Here is a 24776-nt window from a genome sequence, read left to right as displayed (position 1 = left end):
AAAATAAAAATAAACCAATGAGCATAATGTTGAGGAAATAGGCACTCCAGTCCCTTTCACACTGAGCCATCAAGTAACCCAGAGGAAAAGCTGTACCTAGTAGGAACATAATAGAATGGCCAAGAGCCCATAGAATCTGTGTGTATATACATCTGTGTTTATATACATCTGATGAGGTATACAAAAAAATCACACATTTTTCAAGCTAGAACATAAAAAAGAAGTACCTTGTATACTTAACTGACAATGATCTTTAATTGTTCTGACTCAGTGACCGTCCGGTCACCGTCTCATCCATGTGGCTGGACCACTCCTCCCCAGATATCTCAGTCCTGCTGTGCTGATGCAGAGGACCGTGGGATTACATAGAGCTAACTCCACCCAAACCTCTGAGAAGAGAGTTCTCTTTGTTAAGTACGGTCTGAGTTTTAGGCCAATTATTTGCATTTTTCATGTATCTATGATTCCGTGTTATATTGAATACTAGATTTCTCTCCCGAATAACAGCACAACTTTGAAAAGTGGCTAAGCTCCTGAGAAAACTCAGACCCAAAAGGCAGGAGCAGGACCTGATCCCCAAGTTCAGAGCTCCATCTTTGCCAACAATGGGAGTATTATTCTCATCCCTCACTCAGCAGGACCCATTGTTCTCTGGTTACAACAGGAGTGAGATAAATAGCAGCTGTGAGGCCCCTGCCTTTCCTCCCCCAGGCCCGGGTACTGAACGTGCGCGGAGCCTCGAATTAGTACAAAGGGTTCTGACAATTCTCAAAAGACAGAGTTGATGAAGATGTGGGCATAAATTCACTCTTTAAACACCATATATTATCTGCAAGGAGTGAGGAGGAGAAGGCTGAGATATTACAATAACCATCATCACTAATATTTTTCTATATGCTGCATATGAAATAACCAGAGAAACAACATCATTTTGCCTGTAATTCATATACCTGTGTTTGCATTTGCCAAGCTTTACATAGTCTTTGAGCCAATTTTCAAGTTTTTCTCCTTTTTTTCCTTGTCTTGATTTTTATGGTTCCTTCCTGCACCTTACCACCTCAGATTCCTTACACTATATACTCAGTTCTCATTTTTCATGGTAGATATGGTCTATGAAGTCATTTTGAATGCTGAATTAGTGAATACTGAAATGTCACTCTTAGGGAAAATACAGGGTTCGGTTCCTGCAAGTTTCTAGTCACAACATTTGCACTAACAGATCATTCCTGTGTGTTTCAAGACATCTTATCTAGTATATATTATTGATTCATTAACATTGGGCTTATAGCCAATAGCCACTATAACTCATGTGTGAATAAGGCTTACCTAACACATTTTTTCTCTGTAAGGCAAGTCATATTCTCCCTGCGCTCAGATACACTAGACAGCACTTTAGCACTATACTTAGAAGCCTTTTAAAACAGCAAAGTCAGGGTGCCTGGGTGGCTCAGTGGGTTAAAGCCTCTGCCTTCAGCTCAGGTCATGATCCCAGGGTCCTGGCATCAAGCCCCCATCATGCGCTCTGCTCAGCAGGGAGCCTGCTTCACCCCCCGCCACCGCCTGCCTCTCTGCCTACTTGTGATCTGTCAAATGAATAAATGAAATCTTAAAAAAAACAAAAAAACAACCACAGCAAAATCACCAACAAAGAGTACAGAACCCTGAAAAACATGGCACTACATGGACCTTGAATAGGACATTTACTTACAGAATGAGAGCTGAAATGAGGAGGAACATTACGTCATTTGACCCCAGCTGGGAACATGTAGCTGCCTCGGGCAGCTCAAATTTTTCACAGCTCTACATATATGTACATGTGAACTCAAAAACATGGAGAAAGGGGGTACCTGGCTGGCTCAGTCAGTAGAGCATGCAACTCTTGATCTCAAGGTCATGAGTTCAAGCCCCATGTTGGGTGTGGAGACTACTTTTAAAAAAAAAAAAAAGCATTGGTAGAATTGATTTGGAGGTTACAAATCAATTTTGGCAGATACACAAATTCATAAGGACTCATCCTGTAACTGTACACATTAGTGAATGAGAGCATTTTGTTGGCGAAATCTTGCCATGGAATCAGATATCAAGAACACATGGTGCTACATGCTTTCAGAACGTGGAGAATTGTATTTTACGTCCACTTTGGGATGTGTCAGCCCTCCTATAGGAGAATGACACTGGCACGTTCCTTAGGGGAGATGCTTTTCTACTCTTGGACATGTATTAACTCTAAGCCAATGATTCTCAAGCACTGCTCTGGATGGACTGGTGGCAGCATCATCTCCTGGGAATTGGTTAGAAATGAAAATTCTTGGGCCCCATTCCAAATCTGCGGAATTGGAATCTCTGGAAGAGGTCTAGCAACCAGCAAATTGTTGTTTTAAAAGACCCTCCAGGAGACTCAGCTGCACCCTCAAGTTTGAGGGCACTGCTCTAAGTTTTGCAGATTATCTGGTCTACCTCCCTAGCCCCCTACTGCCACCCCCCACCTTCTGGGAGCTAATGGCCCATTGTCATTGGTGTAGAACGAGACAGGGTTTGATAGTCAGAAGAACTGGGGTCAAATACCACTTCTGCCTTTTGTTGTGGGGAAATATGAAGTTACTTAAATACTCTGTACCCCCCCCTGCCCAGTTTCCTCATCTGTAAAACTGTGGAGATTAAAAGAAACAGTAGTAGATGAGAAAGTGCTTAGCACACAAAAGGCCCTCAGTAGAGGTCAGCATTCTTTTCTTTTGCTCCCTTTATTATTCGTGGCCGAATAAGACAAGAAGGGTGAAGAAAAAAAAAATCCCAGAGAGACAGTTTTCTTTCTTTAGAACAGAACAGAATAGAGCTTGGGGTTTTTATCTGAGAAAACAATGATCATTTTCACCATGCTCTGTCCTTCATCTCTCTGCCTTCCCTCCCGCCTCTCTTCTGTCTCCTTCTTACTGAAGGAAAGCTGGTGCTCTGGTCCCATTGTAGCCACAGTGGGGAAATCACACAAAAGTTCCTCAAAGAGAACCCGGACTATTTCACTGAGTTCCTGTACTTTGATATACTTACTTAAAAAGTAAGTCCTTTGGAATCATTCCATCCTTCTATTTCACCTCTATCTTCTACTTCCACCCGGAGACTTTCTGTTCTGCTCCCCCTTTAGCCTAAGACATGAAGGTTTCCTCTCAGTTGGTTTGGTACGATCCCTTAAAGACTTTCTGCCGCCAACCAGCCCTCCAACTCCCCCCAGATACAGCTGAGGAACCACTTGTGGTTCAACCTGCCAGACCTTCATCTTGAGTCATGCAGTCATTAAAATCAAAACAGAGCCCAGCAAATTGTTGTGTTAGGAGATTGTAATTCTGCATATTGAAGAATTTTTTTCTTTGAAATTGCCTGTTTCACTTCCTCCCTAGAATTGTAGTTCATCTTCTTTGGCTGCCAGTGACATTATCTTCGTGTAGTTAAGGTCTACTGGAGTCATCTCGTAGACCTGCAGTTGTGGCCAATGCCTAAAAGAGTTTGTCCCAATCTTGATTCCTTTCCCCTAAGCAACTGATAATGTTCAATGGGTTCATCAACATTTACGATGAGGAAGAAAGGGCATCAATCCTGGAATTTTAATGGGAAAAACCAAGGAGAATTTAATGGTAAAAACCAACTACTCTGTCTTACGTCAGGGAAATTCCTTAGTGTGGGTTTCAAGACACCCCTCTTCAGCTTTCCTCACTCCAACCTACCTTAACTTTTTTAATCCTCAACTCAGACTCTGTTTCACCTAGACAGACCTCATTGCCATTTCCATTCCCGTGCAATTTTCTTCTTTGAAAAATGGAGCTGGAAGAAGCTAGGACCCAGAAAAGAGAAATGATTTATCCAGATCATATTTGGTCCAGGGCTCTTTCTCCGGCATAATACTTCCCATTCCTACTCCTAAGTCATTATCTTAGGCCTTCCTTATTACCCCAAAACTTGCTTTTTCCTTTCTACCAAAACCCGTGTTCAAACTTTTCAACTCTTTCTAAAAATTTATCTTCTGTAACCAACTAGACCTTTCTGGTCTTCATCTGGCTCTAATCACCCCATTTACTCTGAGATTTTTTTTTCTCCTCCAGTATAGAATTATAGACCATAGAAATAGGTCTATAGAAATAGGGCCATAGAAATTTCTGACTTAGAGGGCCATCCCAATTTTTATAGATGAGAATCCAAACTAGCTAAGTCATTAGTCTGAGATTGCTCACCTAGTTAAAGAACAGAGCCAAGTCTATGAGTCTTTAGTTCAGAAGTCTTCTTTACTACATGATAATATCTATTTGTGCTTCTTCTCTTCTATCCATATTCTTACGTCTTTCCATGAGGTTCATGCTTCTAATTTCTTTTGTCACCCTTACTATTACCATAATCATAATCATCATCACTCAACACGTTCAGAACTCTTTGCACAGTGCCAGTGGGTACTCTATACCCATCACTGATTCCCCAGCTCCTTAACTCTTTTTCTTTATATCCCAGATGATTATAGCTTTATCACCCTGTGAGTGGCCGTCACCCTCAAGCCTCAAGGAAACCAGAGTTGGTACAATGAAAGAAACATTGCTACTGATACAGGAAATCCTCTCATTGGAAACACCAAGTATCAAAATAGAACTAGCTGAACTGAAAAATCAGCAAATATGGGGACTACAGGAAATATAATTTCATGGAAGTTGACCCAGGTCCTGTCTATTAGAATTCACAGAACCCAATAGCAATTAGTGTGGAGATGCTGGATTTCAGAAGAGCCCCTTAGACCTTGGCAGCCATGAATACACTGGACACACTGGACAGCAATGAATTCCTGACTCAGACTAAGCCGATCTTGTTCTCATATAACAATTTTTTAAAGATTTTTTAAATTTATTTTAGAGAGAGAGAGAGAAAGAAATCGAAAGAGATCACAGAGGGAGAGGGAGAAGCAGACTCGCTGCTGAGCTGAGAACCCAAAGCAGAGCTCAATCCCAGGATCCTAAGATCATGATCTGAGCTAAAGGCAGATGCTTAACCAATCAACAGAGCCATCCAGGTGTCCTTCTTGCGGCAATTTGTAATTAAGACTTAGAATCACTGGTGTTTGTCCTTTAGGAGCCAGAATCGCTAAGGATATAAGGCTAGAGCCCAGATGGTCTGATGATGCTCTGAGAGAGGAGGGATGAAGGAAAATCTCAAAGAAGCAGGGATGAGACCTCAAAGAAACAGACAGCAATCCTGGGTCCTGCTCCATACTCCTGGTTCAACTTTTTTGTGGTCTCTAAGAAACCCAGTAAATCCACCAAACCCCCTTTGCTTGTATTTCTTCCTCTTTTTCCCCTTGGTTTGAACCAGTTGAGTATGTTTCTTTTGCAACCAAAAACTCTGAACTAAAGGCTTCTTCATAGACTCAACTGCATGTAGTTGGGAGATACGCCAGGCACCTGCACATTGTTGGGAGGTCAGGGAGAGGGTTGCCAAGGATTCGCAGGCGTTGTTTCCTTCTCTGTAGGAGGCAGTACTTGTCAGTGTGCGATTTTCTGTGATTCAGATCTCACAATCATAGATATTTTCCTTGACCCCACCCCCATCCCCATCCAGGTAAACACAACAACTGTTGCCATCCTTCCGCATTCACAGAACTTCATTTCCTCTCATGCACTTCCTTCTGAAGAACTTCCAGGACACTTATGTTTGGGTGGAGACAGAAACAAGCTCGAAGCCCTGTTACAGTGAATCCAACTGGTCTTTGGCTTTTTGCCTTTAATGTCTCCGTTGGGAGGTAGAAGGGGATAATGCAGAGATTGTCCAACTTCAGTCACTAGAACACTACCTTTATGATTTCTGACATTTCCAAATACCACCTATAATTTCCTTAATATTTTTAAAAAATGTAACTTAAACTTTTTGGCTCTTCCTTACCTATAATATTCATTAAGGATACCATGGGTTTGCTACGATATTATATTTTTCTAATATACATTAAAATGTAAAACCATTGCAAAACAAAACATCTCTCAGTGCCCATGATCATCCTACGTGCACCACTTTAGGGGACATCACTGGAGCATGGGCTCTGGAATCAGAAAAGTCTTTTTCAGGTCTTATTTAGCTCTGCTGCGTAATACCTGTATGACCTTGGACGAGTCACTTAATCTTTCTAAACTTCAGTTTTGTCATAATGAATTTGTCTTCATTAGGATTTTGCTGTGGCTTGAATGGGATGAGTTTAAATATAGTTGGTTTCAACTGCATAGCACAATACCCAGCACGGGGGAAGTACTCAACAGATGTTAGTCTTCTCGCCGTTGCCATACCCTCTACTTCTCGACTTTGTCTGCCCCTCTTTATTCCCCCCTTCTTCTCTTCTCCATAAGTATTTGAAACAGGCACCAGCATGAAATAAGTTTGCTTGTTGAAGTGCATGGAATTTCTATAAATCCCTTCAGAGACCAGGAAGGAAAGCTAAGTGTGGAGCATGGGCTGGGTCCAGATTTGTTGTATCTAATGGTCTGACTTATTATCCTTTTGAGCTGATGTGGCTGAGATAATGGTATTGTTTTTATAGAACCTAGTTTCCAGGGTGTTCAAAGCCCTCACGGACATTATCTAACTTCTCCCTGTTAAATGTGGACAAGTGTTGTCTTCCTCAGTCTTCAAGTGGAGGAATCAAGACCTCAACAGGCCTGGCCCTGTTACTCAGCAACACTGACAGGCCACACAGCAAGCGGCCAAGATATTGCCTTCACACAGCATTCCCCACCTGACATGGAAAGGGTAAGTGCCAGAGTGTTCTGTGCTCAAGTAAGATCTGTACAATGAATCCAGTGTTGAAAAAATAGAACAGCTTTTCTGTAGGACTTGTCAACCTTTAACGCCCTATGTGCATTACAGCTCTCCAGCAGAGATGCAGAGAATACTTACTTTTCTAGATCGACCTTTAGGTATACCTACTTAGCAATTCTTAAGATCGTTTTCTTCAGAGGACTAGCTTAGAAACAGGGCCTTCGTTGATACTACCAGCATGAATTCTACTCCACTAATTCCTCTCAGTTATAAAATCAAGCTGCTCTTGGAATGCTGAAAAATAACCATTTCTGAAATTATTCTGCCCCCACATCACCCTTGTCCCACCCTGGAGACTGAGATTTCATTCCTGTATCACAAGCCATTACATGCCCTGAGGAACTGATTTCCTCCACAGCCTGTCTTTGATCATGTGCTTGCTCATGTGTCATATTTTAACTCTTTGTTTCCTTGGTTCTTTCTGAAATGTGAATCATTTTTTAGATTTTGAGAACTTAGGGGCACCTGGGTGGCTCAGTGGGGTAAAGCCTCTGCCTTCGGCTCAGGTCATGATCCCAGGGTTCTGGGATCGAGCCCTGCATCAGACTCTCTGCTCAGCAGGGAGCCTGCTTCCCCCCCTCTCTCTGCCTACTTGTGATCTCTGTCTGTCAAATAAATAAATAAAATCTTTAAAAAAAAAATTTGTTTTGAGAACTTCAAGTAATATAAGAAAGCAATTATTCTTAATTTTTTAAGATAAAATCCTGGGAGAAAGTTAGAATTAGAATTATATAGGAATGAAGCCAAATCCTACTGCAGCCAAGTCACACAATGAGAGAATCACAGTCCTAGAAATAGAAGTGAGGTACCCTGTCTCCTGGCACTAGGCTATTTGTCACTACTAATGCAGTGACTGCTGATTGCTTACATTGACGGGTTAGGTGTCTTACTGAGCCCTTTGAATTATCTTGATTCTGTGTTTCCCATTTGGATGTTTGTTATAAAATACTGTGTGAGGGGGCACCTGGGTTGCTCAGTGGGTTAAAGCCTCTGCCTTCAGCTCAGGTCATGATCTCAGGGTCCTGGGATCGAGCCCCTTGTGGGGCTCTCTGCTCAACAGGGAGCCTGCTTCCCTTCCTCTCTCTCTGCCTGCCTCTCTGCCTACTTGTGATCTGTCAAATAAATAAATAAAATCTTAGAAAAAAAATACTGTTGGGAAGGAAAGGAAGAGATAGTAGTAAAAACATCTGCTTAAGAAATATGAAGTAGACCCAAAAATATCTATCCATAGAGAGAACCCCCTTATTATACCCAAGTGAGAGACCAGAACTAATCTGAGGTGATAGACTCATCTTGGTTATATTGGGCTTTTACTTAGCATAGTGGTCTTGCTAAGGATTGGTGAACAGACTTCTCCTGCAGTTGGGGTTCCCTTGCTGTAGAAGAAATAAAGCACAGTTAAAAGAAAGAGCCTATAAAGGAGGCAATCTGACAAAGAGAAGATTGTTGCCTTTTTTTTTTTAGGAAAAAAATCTTTTTTAAAAAAATGTTTTTAATAAAATATTTTTTAAAGATTTTATTTAGGGTGCCTGGGTGGCTCAGTTGGTTAATCGTCTGACTCTTGGTTTTAGCTTACGTTGTGATCTCATGGGTCATGGGATCTGGCCCCTCGTCTGGCTCCCTGCTTAGTGGTTAGCCAGCTTGAAGATTCTGTCCCTTTTCCTCTCCCCAACTCGTTCACATTCTGTCTCTCAAATAAATAAATCTTTACAAAATTTTGATAAAAAACAAAGATTTTATTTATGTATTTGACAGACAGAGAGAAAGAGAGTATAAGCAGGGGGACCAGCAGAGGGAGAGGGAGAAGCAGTCTTCCAACTGAGCAGGGAGCCCAATATGGGGCTCGATCCCAGGACCCAGGGATCATGACCAGAGCCGTAGGCAGAAGCTCAACCAACTGAGTCACACAGGCACCCCGAAGATTCATGCTTTAATCACTTTTTTTTTTTTTCTGAAGAGGTTTGAGATAGCTTAAACAAAGGATATACATACAATAAAGTTAGTATCAGGATAGTTTTGAAGTAAGAGGAAGGCTTACTTTAAAACACCAGGAAGGTGACCATGCATACTGAGGACACATTTGTCTCTGAGTTTCCTGGCAACCATAGTGAAAAGGAAAAACTAGTTAAAAAGAACAGTGGTTGCCTACCAATTATTCACAATAGAAAAAGATTTTCCTGGAACTATTTTTTAAAAATTCTTTTTCTCGGGGCGCCTGGGTGGCTCAGTGGGTTAAAGCCTCTGCCTTCGGCTCAGGTCATGATCACAGGGTCCTGGGATGGAGCCCTGCATCCAGCCCCGCATCGGGCTCTCTGCTCAGCAGGGAGCCTGCTTCCTCCTCTCTCTCTGTCTCTCTCTCTCTGCCTGCCTCTCTCCCTACTTGTGATCGCTCTGTCAAATAAATAAATAAATCTTTTTAAGAAAATTCTTTTTCTCATTTAGGAACTTATTTTAGGGGCTATAATACAATCTAATAGGTGTTGTTGTGGATAGTAGCTTTATAATAAATGCAGAAAACCTTCATGGGACTATGAAGATTTGAGTTGGATTAGAGATTTGAGGTTTGGATTGGAGTAAAGATTATTTTTAGCAAGACCTAATGGCTTTGGCATTAGATTGGTCTTTTTTTTTTTAATTTCAAGTTTTTAATTTAAATTCCAGTTAACATACAGTGTAATCTTAGTTTCAGGTATAGGATTTAGGGATTCAACACTTACACAAAACACCCAGTGCTCATCACAATAAATGCCCTCCTTAACCCTCCTCACCCATTTAACCCATGTCCCAACCCACCCCACCCCCTCCTTGAGTATGTTCTCCATAGTTAAGTTCTTCTTTCCCCCTGCCCCACAATGTTCATCTGTTTTGTTTCTTAAATTATACAAATAAGTGAAATCATATGGTATTTGTCTTTCTCTGACTGACTAATTTCACTTAGGATAATACTCTCTAGCTCCATCCATGTCATTTGTAAATAGCAAGATTTGATTCTTTTTAATGGTTGAGTAATATTCCATACACACACACACACACACACACACACACACACACACACCATATTTTCTTTCTTTCTTTCTTTCTTTTTTTTTAAAGAGAGCACAGAGATGGGTTGTGGCACAGAGGGAGAGAGAGAATTTTTTTTTTTTTTAAGATTTTATTTATTTATTTGACACACAGAGAAAAACCACAAGTAGGTAGAGAGAGAGGGGAAAACAGGCTCCCCGGTGAGCAGAGGGCCCAACGAAGGACTCAATCACAGGACCCTGAGATCATGACCTAAGCCAAAGGCAGAAGCTTAACCCACTGAGACACCGAGGCGCCCCACACCACATTTTCTTTATCTATCATCATTCAGTGGACATTTGGGCTCTTTCCATAATTTGGCTATTGTTGATAACTCTGTGAAGAGCAAGATACCTATTATTTCTAGGCCTCAGTTTTCCTTCCTATAAAAGGAAGAAATAGCCTTATACATCAGAGAAGAGGTAGGGAAGCAGTATCAAATTCGTCTGGAGTCCTTCCTTCCTTCCTTCCTTCCTTTTTAAGATTTTATTCATAGAAGCCAGGGTTGTTCAGTTGGTTAAGCATCTGCTTTCAGCTCAGGTCATTGTCCTAGAGTCCTGGGATCCAGCCCCACATCAGGATCCCTGCTCGGTGGGGAGTCTGCATCTCCCCCTCTCTCTGCCATGCCCCCGCTTGTGCTCTCTCGTTCTTTTGCTCTCTCTCTCTCAAATAGATAAATACAGTGTTTTTTTTTTTGATAAATACAGTGTTTTAAAGATTTTATTCATCCATATGAGAAAGTGAGCACACAAGCAGCACATACTCAGACTCAAAGTGAATAGCTGTTAACGTTTAGTTATATGGTCTTTAGACCTTAAACGTAAAAAGAAGGAATAAAACATTATAGGTAAAGATGAAATCCCTGTACCAGTTAGGATGGGCTAAGCTATATTGCAGTAACATACAATCCCACACTTTTAGTGACTGAGAACAACAAAGCTTTATTTCTCAACTGTGCCTCAGGTTTGCTGTGGGTCATTTGGAAACTCTGCTCTGCATTGTTCTCACTCCAGGACCCCAGATAAGGAAGTAGCCTGAAACAATGAAAACTGAAAAATCGCTGGTCGCTTTAGCATAAGGAAAAGAACAAAGCAAATTCTACATTTGGTTCTTAAATCTTCCACATACAAGTAACACTACTCACATTTTATTGGTCACGCCCATTTCAAAGAATGGAAGGAAGTACATCCTACCATGTGCATGGTAGGAACGCCAGAACTTTCATGAACAGACGCAATGACTATTGTAGTTCCCTATGCTTCTTTCCCCAGATCGATTTCCCTCTCTACTCAGAGGTGGCCACTCTCATGAGTTTGGTGCATATTTGGAACTTAATTTTGTATTTTTACTATGAAATGAGCACTTATAAATAATACATAGTATTAGTTTGTGCATTTTATGAATTATTTTTTAAAGAAATTATCCTTTTATAATGTCCTACAATTTTTTAAATCCACTTTTCCCCCCAAGATTTATCTAAGATGAATCATATACCTGGTTCATTTATTTGAACTGCTGCATAGAACTCTGTACTGTAAATATGCTGAGGTTTATTTATCCATTCCTATACACATAAAGAAACTATATCCAATTTTTTATTGTTATTGGTAGTGTGGTATTGTAAATATGTCTGAGAGATTCCTTGTCAATCTTTCTCAATTGGATTTAACGAGATAAATTCCAATGTCATAATGCGTACACAGTATATAACAAATTAACTTTTCTCTTCTGCATCTAGAATGATACTAGTAATGTACTGTCCTTGGGAGAGTTGGTAAAATTGTTACTCAAATAATTATCTGTGTTTTGTAGTTCAGATGAAGGTTCTCATTTGAGAAAGGATGCTTGGAGTATAACCTAGAAGTAGATCACAAGGTTTTAAAATATGGACATTTTGGGGACACCTGGGTGGCTCAATCATTGGGGGTCTGCCTTCACCTCAGGTCATGATCCTGGGACCCTGGGCCCCACATCAAGCTCCCTGCTCAGCAGGAAGCCTGCTTCTCCCTCTCCCACTCCCCTGCTTGTGTTGCCTCTCTCGCTGTCTCTCTCTCTGTCAAATGAATGAATAAAATCTTTTTAAAAATTTTTAAAAATAAATAAAATATGGACATTTTCAATTTCTCTAGGTATTACCAAATTACTCTCCAAAACATACCTTGAAATTTCCATCAGATGTGTATGAGAGTTCTCTTTTCCCTACATCTTCACCAGCACTTGTTATTGTCAAATGTTTTACTTTTGGCCAATCCATGGGTGTGAAATAGTATCTTATTTTTGTCTTAAGTCACATGTCCCTGATTATCAGTGAAATGGACTGGTTTTTTCATAGGTAGCAACTGACTTTCTTTCTTTTTTTCTTTTTTTTTTTTTTAAGATTTTGTTTATTTGAGAGCTAGAGAGAGAACAAAAACACAGGGAGAGTGGGAGGGAGAAGCAGACTCCCAGCTGAGCAGAGAGCCTAACATGGGGCTTGATCCCAGGATCCTGGGATCATGACCTGAGCCAAAGGCAGAGGCTTAACTGCCTGAGCCACCCAGGTGCCCCAGCAACTTCCTTTCTTTTTCTGTTATTATCTCTTGAAATTCTTTGTCTGTTTACTTTCTGGGTTGTTTGTGTTTTTCCTGTTCATTTATAGTAGTTCTCTATACATTTTGAGTCTATCATCTTGTTACATATGTTGCCCTATGTAATCCAGATAATCCTGGTATATCTTCTACCTACATCTCCCCACCCCCCAACCCCCTCAACCACCACCTCCAATGTTATTTCTATCTCTATCATTTTGTGTATCTATGTCATGCCTCGATAAAAATGTAATATATACCCAAACCTGGGAAATTTTAAACCAAGTTAGGAAGAGTTCTACTCAATATATAGATGCATTTTATATAGTCCTCTACCCCTAAGTAACCTCTTCCCTGAACAAAAGACATATTCTGAGTTAGCCTGAATGGCCAAGAACTTTTCAATGGTGAGATCTGGACAAGGCTGTGTTTGGGTAAACACAGTTATTGTTACCCCCAAATCAGCCAGTCCAAATGGTATCCTCAAAGAGGACTTCCTTTACCTAGGGGGCAACAGATCTGTTTAAAATAAGTTGACCAGTCCTTTAAACAAAACTGGATTTGTGGTTACTTTCTGACAGACCAAGACAGAACAGTCAATTCAGGAGCACAATGCCCTGTGCTCCTGAATTGGCTGTAGTGTCTTGAAAAGAGAACACTAATTTAAAACATGTTCTAAATGCAAAAATAGTGTAATAATTATAGGAGTAAATGGAGAGTCAAATTTTTTCTAAAACATCATCATTATTAAAATAGCCTGTGTGCAGGAATGTATTAAGATCATGAAGTTAATTATGGTATTTCCCCCCTTCTCCCTAGTGCCTAAATATTCTATAATAGAATTATACTATATTAATAATTGAAAAATCATAATGAGAACCAAAACCAAAATGTAACCCACTGTGATTACAAGGATTCTCAGTTTCTCACGTAGGCGTTCATCTCAAGTTGGGGGAGACATCAAAGGCAGAAAAGTTTAAGGGTCTTTCCTATCTGCAAGCTTTTCAGAGTAAATTTGAAAGTGCTAGGCTTATCTAGGATCAGGGAGAGGAAGTGGCCAAATACTTTGACCAAGGAATGTAGAGACAAAATACTGGTGGTGGAGTGGGAAACAGAATGGAGTGAGGAAGGAAAATGGCGGCTCAGCCAAGTTCAGAGGGGCCCGCACATGGTCTTCCTTTAACCACGGTTCATATGTGAGGGGAAGTGTGTACAGTGATAGGCCTTACTCCTTCCCCAGTTCCTGACCCCAGTGACCACACACATGATGGAAGTTTTCATGGAGGAATCAGGACCTCCTAAGAAATTCTAATTTGTGGAACCTAAGCTTAGCTCTTGGTTTGGAAATCGCTGGCTCTGAGAAAGACCTACCTAGTATGCCTTTTCTTCACTACACTGTCAAAGGAGCTCTTGATCCCTGAGTTATAGATGTGGCTACTGAGACATATTGAGATTAAATAAATTTTCCGGACCACAGAGTGATATATAGTACGGTTGTTAATATTGAGCTCAGACATGTAGTTCAGTGATTGTTGAGGGGGGAGAGGGTGAGTACATACTCCCTATAGGGATATTTGAGTGTGTGTGTGTGTGTGTGTGTGTGTGTCTAAGAGGGAGGTTGAAATATGCAAAGAAATCATCTTTAAGGTGGAGGACATTCAGAGCAGGGAAGTAAGGTGTTCATATTCCATTTATCTGATGGGGGAATATGGGTTAAGTCTCTATAGCCACATGTTTCTGCTTTGGCCCATTGGTGCTTTATATTTAATATAATCCTGCAATGGAATTATTCTTAGTGCTTTGCCATCTGGAACTTCACTATTTCTTATGAGTAGCCACTATTCTTCTTCTCTGTTTAATGTTAAGTCTATGATCTGAAAGTTTGTGTCCCCTGCCAAATTCATAGGTTGAAATCCTAACCCCCAAAGGTGATGGTATTAGTAGATGGGGCCTTTGAGGGGTGATGAGTTCATGAGGATGGAGCCCTTCTGGATGCCATTAGTGCTCTTATAAAAGCACAACGCTTGGGGCACCTGGGTGACTCAGTGGGTTAGAGCCTCTGCCTTCAGCTTGGGTCATGGTCTCAGGGTCTTGGGATTGGGCCCTGCGTCAGGCTCTCTGCTCAGTGGGGAGCCGGCTTTCTCCTCTCTCTGCCTGCCTCTTTGCCTACTTGTGATCTCTGTCTGTCAAGTAAATAAATAAAATCTTGGGGAAAAAAAAAAAAAGCACAAAGCTCCCTAGCCCCTTCTGCCATGAGAGGATACAAAGAGAACTCTGTGGCCCAGAAGAAAGGCCCTAACCCAACCCTGCTGACATCCTGATCTCAGACTTCCTGCCTCCACAACCATGAGCAATAAATTTCTTTTGTTCAGAAGCTACCCAGTCCGTGGTGTTTTCTTACAGCACCCCAAATAGATAAGATGCAGAAGGAGAAAAAGGCACTCGTGTTATAAAATGGGAAATAATGCAATATAAGATTTTATATATATTATCATCTCAGTTTATTAAAAACTTTTTTACTACTTTATGTTAGTACCAGAAGCAGTACACTGTAGTTGGAGAAAGCAAGGGTTACAATCAGAAGGACTAAGGTGTGAGTATGATTTCCACTACTGGCTGGCTATGTAAGTTCAGTGAGCCTTATCTGCCAGATTTGCGGGGGCAGAATTACATTTATTTTAGGAAAGCTGAATTAAATTAGAACTAATTCAACTAAAACACCTGACACATGGAAAGCACTCATATATAAATGATTTGATTACTACTTTGAGGAGAAAGCCGAACGAGCCAGCTCTACAGTTGTATGACTGTGTAGTCACACAGGGTGTAAAGCAAATTGCGTGCCTGGGCTTTGGAAGGGGTCTGTGCTTTGCCTGAATGCTCAGCTGTTGCCTCCTTAAAATTCATCATAACTTTTGAACAAGGGGAGCAACATTTTCATTTTACAGTGGGCCCTGCAAATTATGAGGCTGGTTCTGGGAAAACACACACACACACGCACATGCACAGGCATGCGCACACGCACACACACACACACACAAGAGATTGAAAAGCAATAAAGCAAAATGTTAAGAGCGTTAACCTGTGGGGGTCTTACAGGTTCTTTTTATTTCTTCCTTGATTCTTCTGTATACTCTGCATTTTTCATAATGAACGCATACTACTTTAATCAGAAAAAAAGCAAATACATGTTCCTCTAGAAAACCGTTCTCCCCATTTTGCAGATGAGTGAAACCAAGGTAACAGGTAGGAAGTGAGTCATTGAAGATCACAGAGCGGTCGATGTCACGTTATGACAAGGGCTCAGGAAATTGCACTTCCAGTTCTGAGCCCCACTGACGTGGGTCTGAGTTACCCAATTTTTTCTAACAAGAATCTCTTTGGGCATCTGACTGCGTTTGGGGAGCCCAGAAGCAAGCACACTTTGCAGAGAGGGCCCCCTCTGAAGCCCAGGGTCACCCTCTCTGTGCTCATGGGCATGGGCTGACTGCCATGGAGGTTCAGAAGGACAAGCCCCCACGCCTGTTCTGGAAGGGGTTATAGGCTAGCTATATAGGAAATAGCGGTATCGATACTGTTGTGCAGATTCTAAATGTAAGAGGCATTGGGGGTGGGGGAAGGGGCAGGAACTGGTCTCAGCGGAGCAACAGAGAGCATTTAGCACAAAACCTTTTTTCAGTAGGGCTATTTGCTCACAAAGCAAACCTGAGGTGTGCTGGAGTTTTGCTCCTTTTGATTTTCCCCAGCTACTCTCTGTAGGGGTTTCCAAAGGTGAACGGTGTGAGGAAAAGAGGATCTAAATGTACAGGATAATTCAGCTGGTGCATTTCAAAGTTCACAGGATTAAAGATCTCTTTGACAGACTCCCACTGAAAAGGTCTTCTCATGTCCCGTTCACAGTAGCTCAAGCTACAGCTCCCGCTGCCCGATGCTCATTGAGTTGATTTTTCCCTTCTGCACTTTCTCTTCCCCTTCTGTGTCTCCCAATCAGAGCCTTTTTGTTCTGTGGCCCACCTTGAGGCTTCTGTGAACACCCATGCATTTTATCCCTACTTTGCCTAACCCTTCCTCCTCCAAGAACCAAACTTCGTATTTAAGTTCCTTTTTGCAGCACAGAAAATCTACATAGCTGAATGCCTTTTACCGACCTCTAGAACTCACCTTTGGCAGAATTACGTAGGCCCAGACTAGAGGTTCTGGGCTGAAATAAAGGAGTTCAAGAGAAAGACTCAGAAGGGCCATCCAGCCAGGCTTATAAGGATGATATTCATACAAAATTTAATATTAGCTCCATTTTTTAAAAGATTTTTATTTTTAAGTAATCTCTCTACCCAACGTGGGACTCAAACTCACAATTCCAAGATCATGAGCCACATGCTGTACCAACCGAGCCAGCCAGGTGCCCCAATATTAGCTCCATTTAACGAGTGCTTCTCACTCTGTGCCAGAAAGGAAATCTGCTTTACGTCTGTGTTCTGATTTATCTTAATCCTCACAATGATCTTTATAAAATAGATACTAAGGTCCCCATTTTTACCGGGGGAAGGGAGGCCAAGTGACTTGCTCAAAAGCACAGCTCGTCAAAAGCCATAGGACGAATCTTAGTGAACACTCTGGACTTGGAGAATCATGAATTATAGGTTCCTGAATTATAACAAATGTACCATTCTGGGCTCCCATGTTGATAGTGGGGGAAATTGCGTGTGTAAGGGTGCAGGATATTTGGGAACTTTCTGTATTGTCTCCTCGATTTTGCTGTGAACCTGAAACTCCTCTATAAAATGGGTTCTATACTTTAAAACACACCCAGCTAGTAAATAGCATGGCTTAGGGTAAAAACTAGGTCTGTCCCCTTGCATTGATGATACGTTTCTGTCATCAACGACATACTCAGCCCCACAGCAAGGGCAGCAATAACAATAGTGTGTGTGCGTGTGTGTGTGTGTGTGTGTGACAGTTATTGCACATCACACTGGCATATCTGTGTGTGGGGCAGGGGTTGGAAGCGGTGTGTTAAGTGGTACCACGTGGAGAAAAAAGAAAGAAGAAATCTTGACTTGAGTCTTCACGCCATCACATGGTAGCTGAGTGATCTTGGGCAAGTCCTTTGATTGTAGGGTCCTCAATTGTAAATTGCAACCGGATCATTGGAAGGGTTAAATGAAATTACATATGTAGAGTTCCTTGAAGTCCTAAACCACGACTCCCATGATTGTCATGCACACACTCAAATACACTCATACTTAACACTCATATACTCACCCTTGTGATTCAAAGGGTAGCCAGGAAATTCAGTTTCTATATCTCTCATTTCACCTTCACCACCAAGCTGCCTCTGTCATCGGTGAGAGGAAGTACTGGGCCTGAGACCTCCATCTTGGAGGGCTGTTTCGGTCTCAGAGCTCTGATTTTCACACCACTCAGAATCCCACTGTTGTGCCCCCAAGCCGCCTGCCCCCGCCCCTTCCCCCAGTCTTCAAAGCGGTGTGTGCTGTCCTGGGGGCCCTTCCCCCATAGCACCTTCCAGCCTTCATCCTTCCCAGGCCCCTAAGCCAGTCCTTTGAGCTCTTTGGGAAATGGCGTAACAGTGACTCTCAGATCTCACTGCAGAAACGCGGCTGTCTGCTGAAAAGACCGTGTGGGCCAGCATCCCATCTGCTGCTGGGATAAGTGGCCATAATTTGGGCTGTGCTTTTTAAATCTTCCTTTCCTTTTATTTTTTTATTTATTTTATTTTATTTTTTAAAAATATTTTATTTATTTATCTGACAGAGAGAGATCACAAGTAGCTAGAGAGGCAGGCAGAGAGAGAGGAGGAAGCAGGCTCCCTGCTGAGCAGAGAGCCCGATGCGGGGCTCCATCCCAGGACCCTAAGATCATAACCCGAGCCGAAGGCAGAGGCTTTAACCCACTGAGCCACCCAGGCGCCCCTCCTTTTATTTTTTTAATGTGGCATTTCATGTGACTTATGATTGCTTAGCCCCAGCTGTCCCAAAGTGGTGCCCCAGAGGTCGCTTAAGGGATAACTTGAAAAATAGTGGGCGGGACAAAAGTGAATATGACTTCAGGATCTGAGCAGCTGCACTTTAACCTGGTTTTTTGTTTGTTTGTTTGTTTAGGGGTGGGAAGGGGCAGAGGGAGATGGGGAGAGAGAATCTTAGGCAGACTCCGCGCTTGATCACACAACCCTGAGATCATGACCTGAGCCGAAATCAAGAGCTGGATGCTTAACCAACTGAGCCACCCAGGAGCCCCTTACCTGCTTTATATTACCTTCTGCATAAGATTTCATTTTTAAAAATGAGAAAAGGGTTCCCTTGCTTTAAAATATTGAAGACCAGAGCGTCTCTCTCCTGTTACTGAGATCAGCCAGCAGCCTCCTTACGCCACCAAGAGAGTGCCAGGCACCTTTCAACTTGATCACGGAGGTGAGAGGTGGCAAGTGTTGCATAGCAACATGAAGAGGCTCGTTCTTAATCATTCATCAAAGAGTGAGTCACAGTTAAAATCCCCCTACCCTGAATGCAAAAGCACAAAGGGAAATTTTACTCACCACAACCAAGAGCATCCCCGGGGCTTGTGGGGGCATTCCCATGAGAGCTGTGTTCCCTGGGTTCCTATTTATGTCAAATCAGGCTTTTGCTTGATGAACCTCTCTCAAGAGATGAGTGGCCAGAATGGGATTGTTAAATACGTGATGGCCAGAGCTAAGCAGTGTTTTAAATATACTGAATTTTGGCCTAGAGCTCCATTGTCCAATATGGTAGGTGTTAGCTATTTACATGTAAATCCATTAAAATGAAATGGAAGTTAAAATTCAGATCTTCAGCCACGCTACCACATTTCATGTGCTCCCTGCCTACATATGGTTGACAGCTACTTGGCCGAACTGAGAAGATGTAAATGTTCTTTAACACTTCAGTCACTGCAGAAAGTTCCAGTAGACAGGGCTAATGTCACCCAATGTAATTCTGAATTACCATTTGGCCAACCTGGGCCCCTCATCAATTCCTGAATGGGTAGCTCCCTCCAAGGTGCCCCAAAAGTTTCTCTTTCCATCCATCCTGGTCCTAGGGTTCCTGGAGCAGTGAGTCTGGAAGCAGGTGAATTAATGTGTAAATGAGCATAAAGGAATTTGTGTGTGAAGTGTGCCTTTACTCTCACTCCTATATCTTGTTTGTTCTAGATCTGCTCTGCCTGCTCTCACTAGCAGAGGTAACAGATAGAGATCATTTTTCCTAAAATTTTTCTAACTACATAGATATTCCATTAGTGATCCTTAACTTTTACATATCAAAATTCAGACCTGGATCTGGGATGTTTTACTGTCAGGCAGGAAGTGACTAATAGAGACACACATTAGAAACAGACTTTTAAGAGCTGAAGGCATCTTAGGACTCATCTTTTTTGACAGCTTCACTTTTCACAAAGGAGAACATAAATAGGACCCAGAGAAGTCATGTGACTTGCCTTAAGAACACACAGTAGCTCAGCACGCAGAGAGGAACCTACATCACCTGGTTTTCACCCTGGGGTTTTCCTCATTATTTACCATTGAGGGATCTTCTTCTTGCCAGTATCTTCCGTACATGGCCACTCTTTGTTCCTCCTACCTAGCAAGACACCACTAGGGTCCCATCGTAGGCCGTGCATTCCATGACCACTTTCTGAGTTGCTGTGAGTGTTTATACCTCTATCAGTTTAAGGATATTCTAAAAAATATCCTCCTCAAGAGGCAGTTTCCCTAAAAATGTCCCCTGGGCTTCACACTGAAAAAGTCACCCTCCCAGTGAAGAAAAACAAAAAACTTTCCTATCTAGATTGGATAATCTACAGGTAGGGAGAGTTCCAGTATCACAGCCAAATGTCAGAACACACTTCACAAAGGTTAACTTTCCATGCTTATGTCTCACAAGGGCACGTATTTTGTCATTTTATATCCCCATGGTTAGTGTTTAACATATTATCCTCACAGTAGTGGCTCAGCTGTGACCTCTCAAGTGGGAATCAGGTTTAAAGACACGGTCTGGAAGACTGGACATGGCTGTGGTAATTAGACCTCCAGATTCTCTTTCCATTTATATTCTAGAACAGAAGTCAGCAGACTATGACCTGTGGGGCCAAATCTGGCCCACTATCTGTTTTTGTAGATAAAGTTTTATTGGAACACAGCCATACTCATTTGTTTATATACTGTCTATGGCTGCTTTCGTGCTACAATAGCAGAGCTGAGTAGTTGCAACATTTGGCCTCCAAGGCTAAAAAATATTTGCTCTCTGGCCCTTATACAGTAAAGTTTGCTGACCCTTGGTCCAGAGTCACAGTAGATAAACCACTTTCCAAACCCAAATTTACTTCCAAATGATGCTTATGAGGTTAGGAAAGGTACAAATCTAGAAAGGTCTCACCAAACCAAAACCAAGCTATTTCCTTTTGAAATCAATAGGAAATTGGGGGTAGGAAAGGAATATGTTCAGATGATTTTCTGTTTGGCATTTTCTTGTTCTGATTTCCTCTCTATTTAGCCAGATGCACCCATATTATCTAAAGAATGATTGGGATCGTCGCAACAGGAATGTTGATATTTTGCTTCCTACACCCAAAATGAGATTTTTCCAGCAAGATGATATTTTGGTTGTGTTTTGTCAAGAATGAGAATTTCATCAGGTTTTGCTGAGAATGGGGATTTTCTAAATTTCTTTATTTCCTCTTAGAATTATTTTAATAGAGCTCCATATAAGGCATGTCCCAACCAAACAGGAAGAGAAGGAACACAAAATCCGCCTTTTCTGATTCTAGATTATAGGAATCGTGGGAAGAACTAAAGTAGAGAAAGAGAAAGCAGGTATTCAGACGTGTGTCTCCATCTGTCTGCTCTGAGCCAAAATCATGGATAAGAGCATAGGCTCTGAATCCTAATTGCCTGGGTTCGAACCTCGGTTCAACCTCAGGCAACTTCACCTCTTCATGCTTCTGTTTCCTCATCTGTAAAACAAGTGTAGTAATATTAGCTACCTTGCAGAACTGTTATGGGAACTAAGTAAGTTGAGTGTGTGTTAAAGCACTTAGAATAGCACTTATCCCCTGGTGTTGTTTTGGGGGATGGGAGAGATGCTTATTACCCATAGATCTTTGAAGGAATGCTGAGAAGAGAGTTGGCTCCATCTGTCACTCCTGCTTTGGAGTCCAGAAAGAGATCACCTTAAAGTCTGCCCTTGCACTAGTTGGAGCAGCCACATCAAAACAAATTCTCTACCAGAAATGGGGCTGAGCTTGTCTCTCCCCAGTATCTGTCCGTATCTCTCAGTTCCCATGTAGCCAAGTATGTGGTGGGAGAGTTTAGAAGGGATCATCTTAGAGGGGGTGGGCCACTGAGCTGGTACCACTGGGACAGGAGCACATGTGAGCCATAGCAGGTCTTTGGATGATCACATCACCACGGAGAGCTGAGACGGGGCAAAGTCAACAAGGGAGCCCACGGGGTCCGGAAGAGCAGAGAGAGAATGGACCATGAGTTATCAGGCCACAGACAGCAGCAGGAGGCCCAGGAACAGACCCAGGACCAGGCTCAGTCTCTCCCCAGCAGTCCCCAACTCAGGGGGCAACACAGAGCCCACCCAGCAGCTCCAGAGGAGAAATTAGCAGAGGCTCCAAGGTACCTCGAAGAGCCATCACCCCTCCACCTCCAAGTATATATAAATCATACCCCTTCCCCTGTGCACCCTAGATGCCATCTTTGGGGGAGAGGATTGGAAATTGGAAAGGTGACGCATTCTCTCTAAACTGGACTGTTTACTGTTTAAATTAAATCCAACTGTGTTTATTAGACTAGACTGAAATGTGATCCTCATCCCATTGACCGACCCTCCCACTCACCACATGTCTAGGGTGGTGGGGACATTACATCATTTAATAGAAACAAACAAATGCCCCCCCCCACCCCCACACACACCCTGGGCAGCACATTTAAGTGTGGTGAGAGTAAATTTGTGACTGTTACTCTCCTCGTTTCCTTAAACTCTGAATTGGATGATTCCCATTTAACATTGTCCCTGTCCTGTGTGCTCGCAGACATACCCACACCCACACGTCCACAAGCTAGTGTCTAAAACTAGGTTCAGGGACCAGCCAGAAGAGTTTTAGGCTCTAAGGTAAACAAGAGAAAGAAAAGCTTTCCCAAAAAAAGACTCACTCCTGGTAACTTTATTTTAAAAAATAGAGAAAAATGCAACCACTTGCCTAAACAGAATTTGAAGGTATAACTTTCTCCTGCTCTCTTCCTGCCCGATGAAGGGAGAAAATGAGGACGTCAAATAACCTGTCAACCAAAGTTTATTGCTTACTCACTTTGTAGCACAAGGCTTATGTTTCGGAGCCTAATAAGTAAACTACAATCTTTTCTTTTTAACTTCTAGGGACAAGGGGACCAAGAGGAAGAGGTCACTAAGCCTCAATCTTGAGAATATGCTGGAGTCCACCCAACCCTGTGGACTGGGGACCTTACTCAGTTCCACCAATGCGAAGTCAGACAGCATCCTCAGGCTGTTTTTCAATTTCCTTGATAAATCCACAGGGTTTCTATGCCAGCAAGTAGAGCTACTAACTCAAAGCAGACTGAGTGAGCTCCGTCAGCCCCTCTGGGGCTGGGGGGGTATTGGCGCCACTCAAGAAAATGATGCTCTCACTACCAACTCAAAAGGCTACCTATCAGTGTGCCCCCGCCAGCCCCTGGAGTGCACACGCATGTGCACACACACACACGCACCAAGGGTATGCATGTATACACTTCCTGCAGGGGCTGAGGTCAGGACAGGCTTCCCACAGCACATGGATGAATAGCAGGTCTGTCTTGCCAGCTGTGTGCTCTCTCCCACCCAAAGAAAGCAGGAGAGACTCAGACAGCAGAGCCTGGAGTAGCCCACGCAGTCGGTTAGCAGCAGCAGTGCGTGTGAAGGCCGGTGCTTGAAGGCAGCAAGATGGAATCAGAAACGGAAATCATCGACCTCCAAGTAAGTTCTCTCTGGGAGAGAGCATGAGAGGGTGGAGATGGGGAGCAGAGCGAACATCGAGGGAAGGAAGGATTGATATCTTGGTCATTTGATATTCTCCTCCTCAGCTCCCCCTCTCTTTCTTACTCACCGGCTTCTTCAAATGTCCCCTAAGCTTTGTCTCTTTACTCTCTTTCCATTTCCCTGTCTGGTTCTTTGCTTGTTTAGAAATACGCGAGAAAGGGATTGTTTAAATCCCTCTTGGCCTCTGCTTCCTCTTGTCAGTCAAAGAGCTAATTAGATGCATGTTACCAGAAGATGATTTCAAGTTCAGCATAGCTCTTTCCTCCAAACCCCAGGACAGTAGAGACTTATTTGAGAGCTGTCGGGTGGTTCTCTAGAGACATGAAGAGATAGGAGTTTCAAAGTTAAGAAGAGAGGCAGCTGGCCAACTTTGCATTTTACAGGTTGGAAAAAGCCAGAACCACTCCTTGGCTCTCTCCACAAAGCTCTCCTGTGTAGGGCAGAGTGTCTCATTTGGCCGGGGGTGGGGGGAAAAGAGGAAGTCAGTGTCATGTGTTAGGAGGAGGCAGAGATGTATGTCCTTGGCTACCTGGGACAGGCTTGGAGGGCATCTGAGGTTACAATCTATCATTGTAGGGGAAGGGGTGAGGTTGTTCTGGTGAGAGGAGAGCCAGGACCCTGGAACCAGCATTCCCTGTCTGTCTAGTGGATGAAGTCAACCTTCTGTAGGGATCACAGAGATTGTATGGCAAAGTTTCATAGAGTTGGACGGTTACGGAGTGGAGAAGGGCTTCTGAGACCAAGGATTTTTGATCATGACATCTGTCCTTCAGGCAAAAGCTTCAACAACACCCTGGTGTGTGTTTCAGATGAAAAAGGAGTGCGTGGGGCGTCTGGGTGGTTCAGTCGGTTAGGTGTCTGCCTTCGGCTTGGGTCATGATTTCAGGGTCCTGGGAGCGAGCCCCACATCTGGGCTCAGTGGGAAACCTGCTTCTTCCTCTCCCACTTCCCCTGCTTGTGTTCCCTCTCTCTCTCTCTCTCTGTCTGTGTCAAATAAATAAACAAAATCTTAGAAAAAAAAAAAAGAAGAAATGAAAAGAAAGAAAATAGAAAAGGAGTGTGTGTTGGGCAGGGTGTTGCGGGCCTGGCATTAGTCAAACCTCCACCCCCAGCCCCATCACCCCTGGTACACAGCCAGGGAAATCCTAGGATCAGCAGAAGTCCTGTTTCAAAGCTATTGGTCCAGGACAACCACAACACAGGTCCATTTTCCTTGATGGTCACACAGTCCCAAATGTGGTCC

General features: G+C 42.7%; 1 protein-coding gene across 1 annotated transcript in view; it reads left to right on the top strand.

The window, feature by feature from the left end:
• The first annotated feature begins 6623 nt into the window (after positions 1 to 6623).
• NINJ2 (ninjurin 2) overlaps positions 6624 to 24776 on the top strand; it is a 94629-nt gene continuing 76476 nt past the window's right edge. The window contains exons 1-2 of the mRNA XM_032349181.1: positions 6624 to 6762; positions 22877 to 23470. Coding sequence (XP_032205072.1) covers positions 23438 to 23470 — 33 coding nt within the window. The 5' untranslated portion in view covers positions 6624 to 6762; positions 22877 to 23437. The remainder of the gene's footprint in view (positions 6763 to 22876; positions 23471 to 24776) is intronic.

This window comes from Mustela erminea, chromosome 6 (genome assembly GCF_009829155.1).
Source record: "Mustela erminea isolate mMusErm1 chromosome 6, mMusErm1.Pri, whole genome shotgun sequence".
NCBI lineage: Eukaryota > Metazoa > Chordata > Mammalia > Carnivora > Mustelidae > Mustela > Mustela erminea.
The sequence above is the reverse complement of the archived record's forward strand: the minus strand, read 5'-3'. Positions and strand labels throughout refer to the sequence as shown.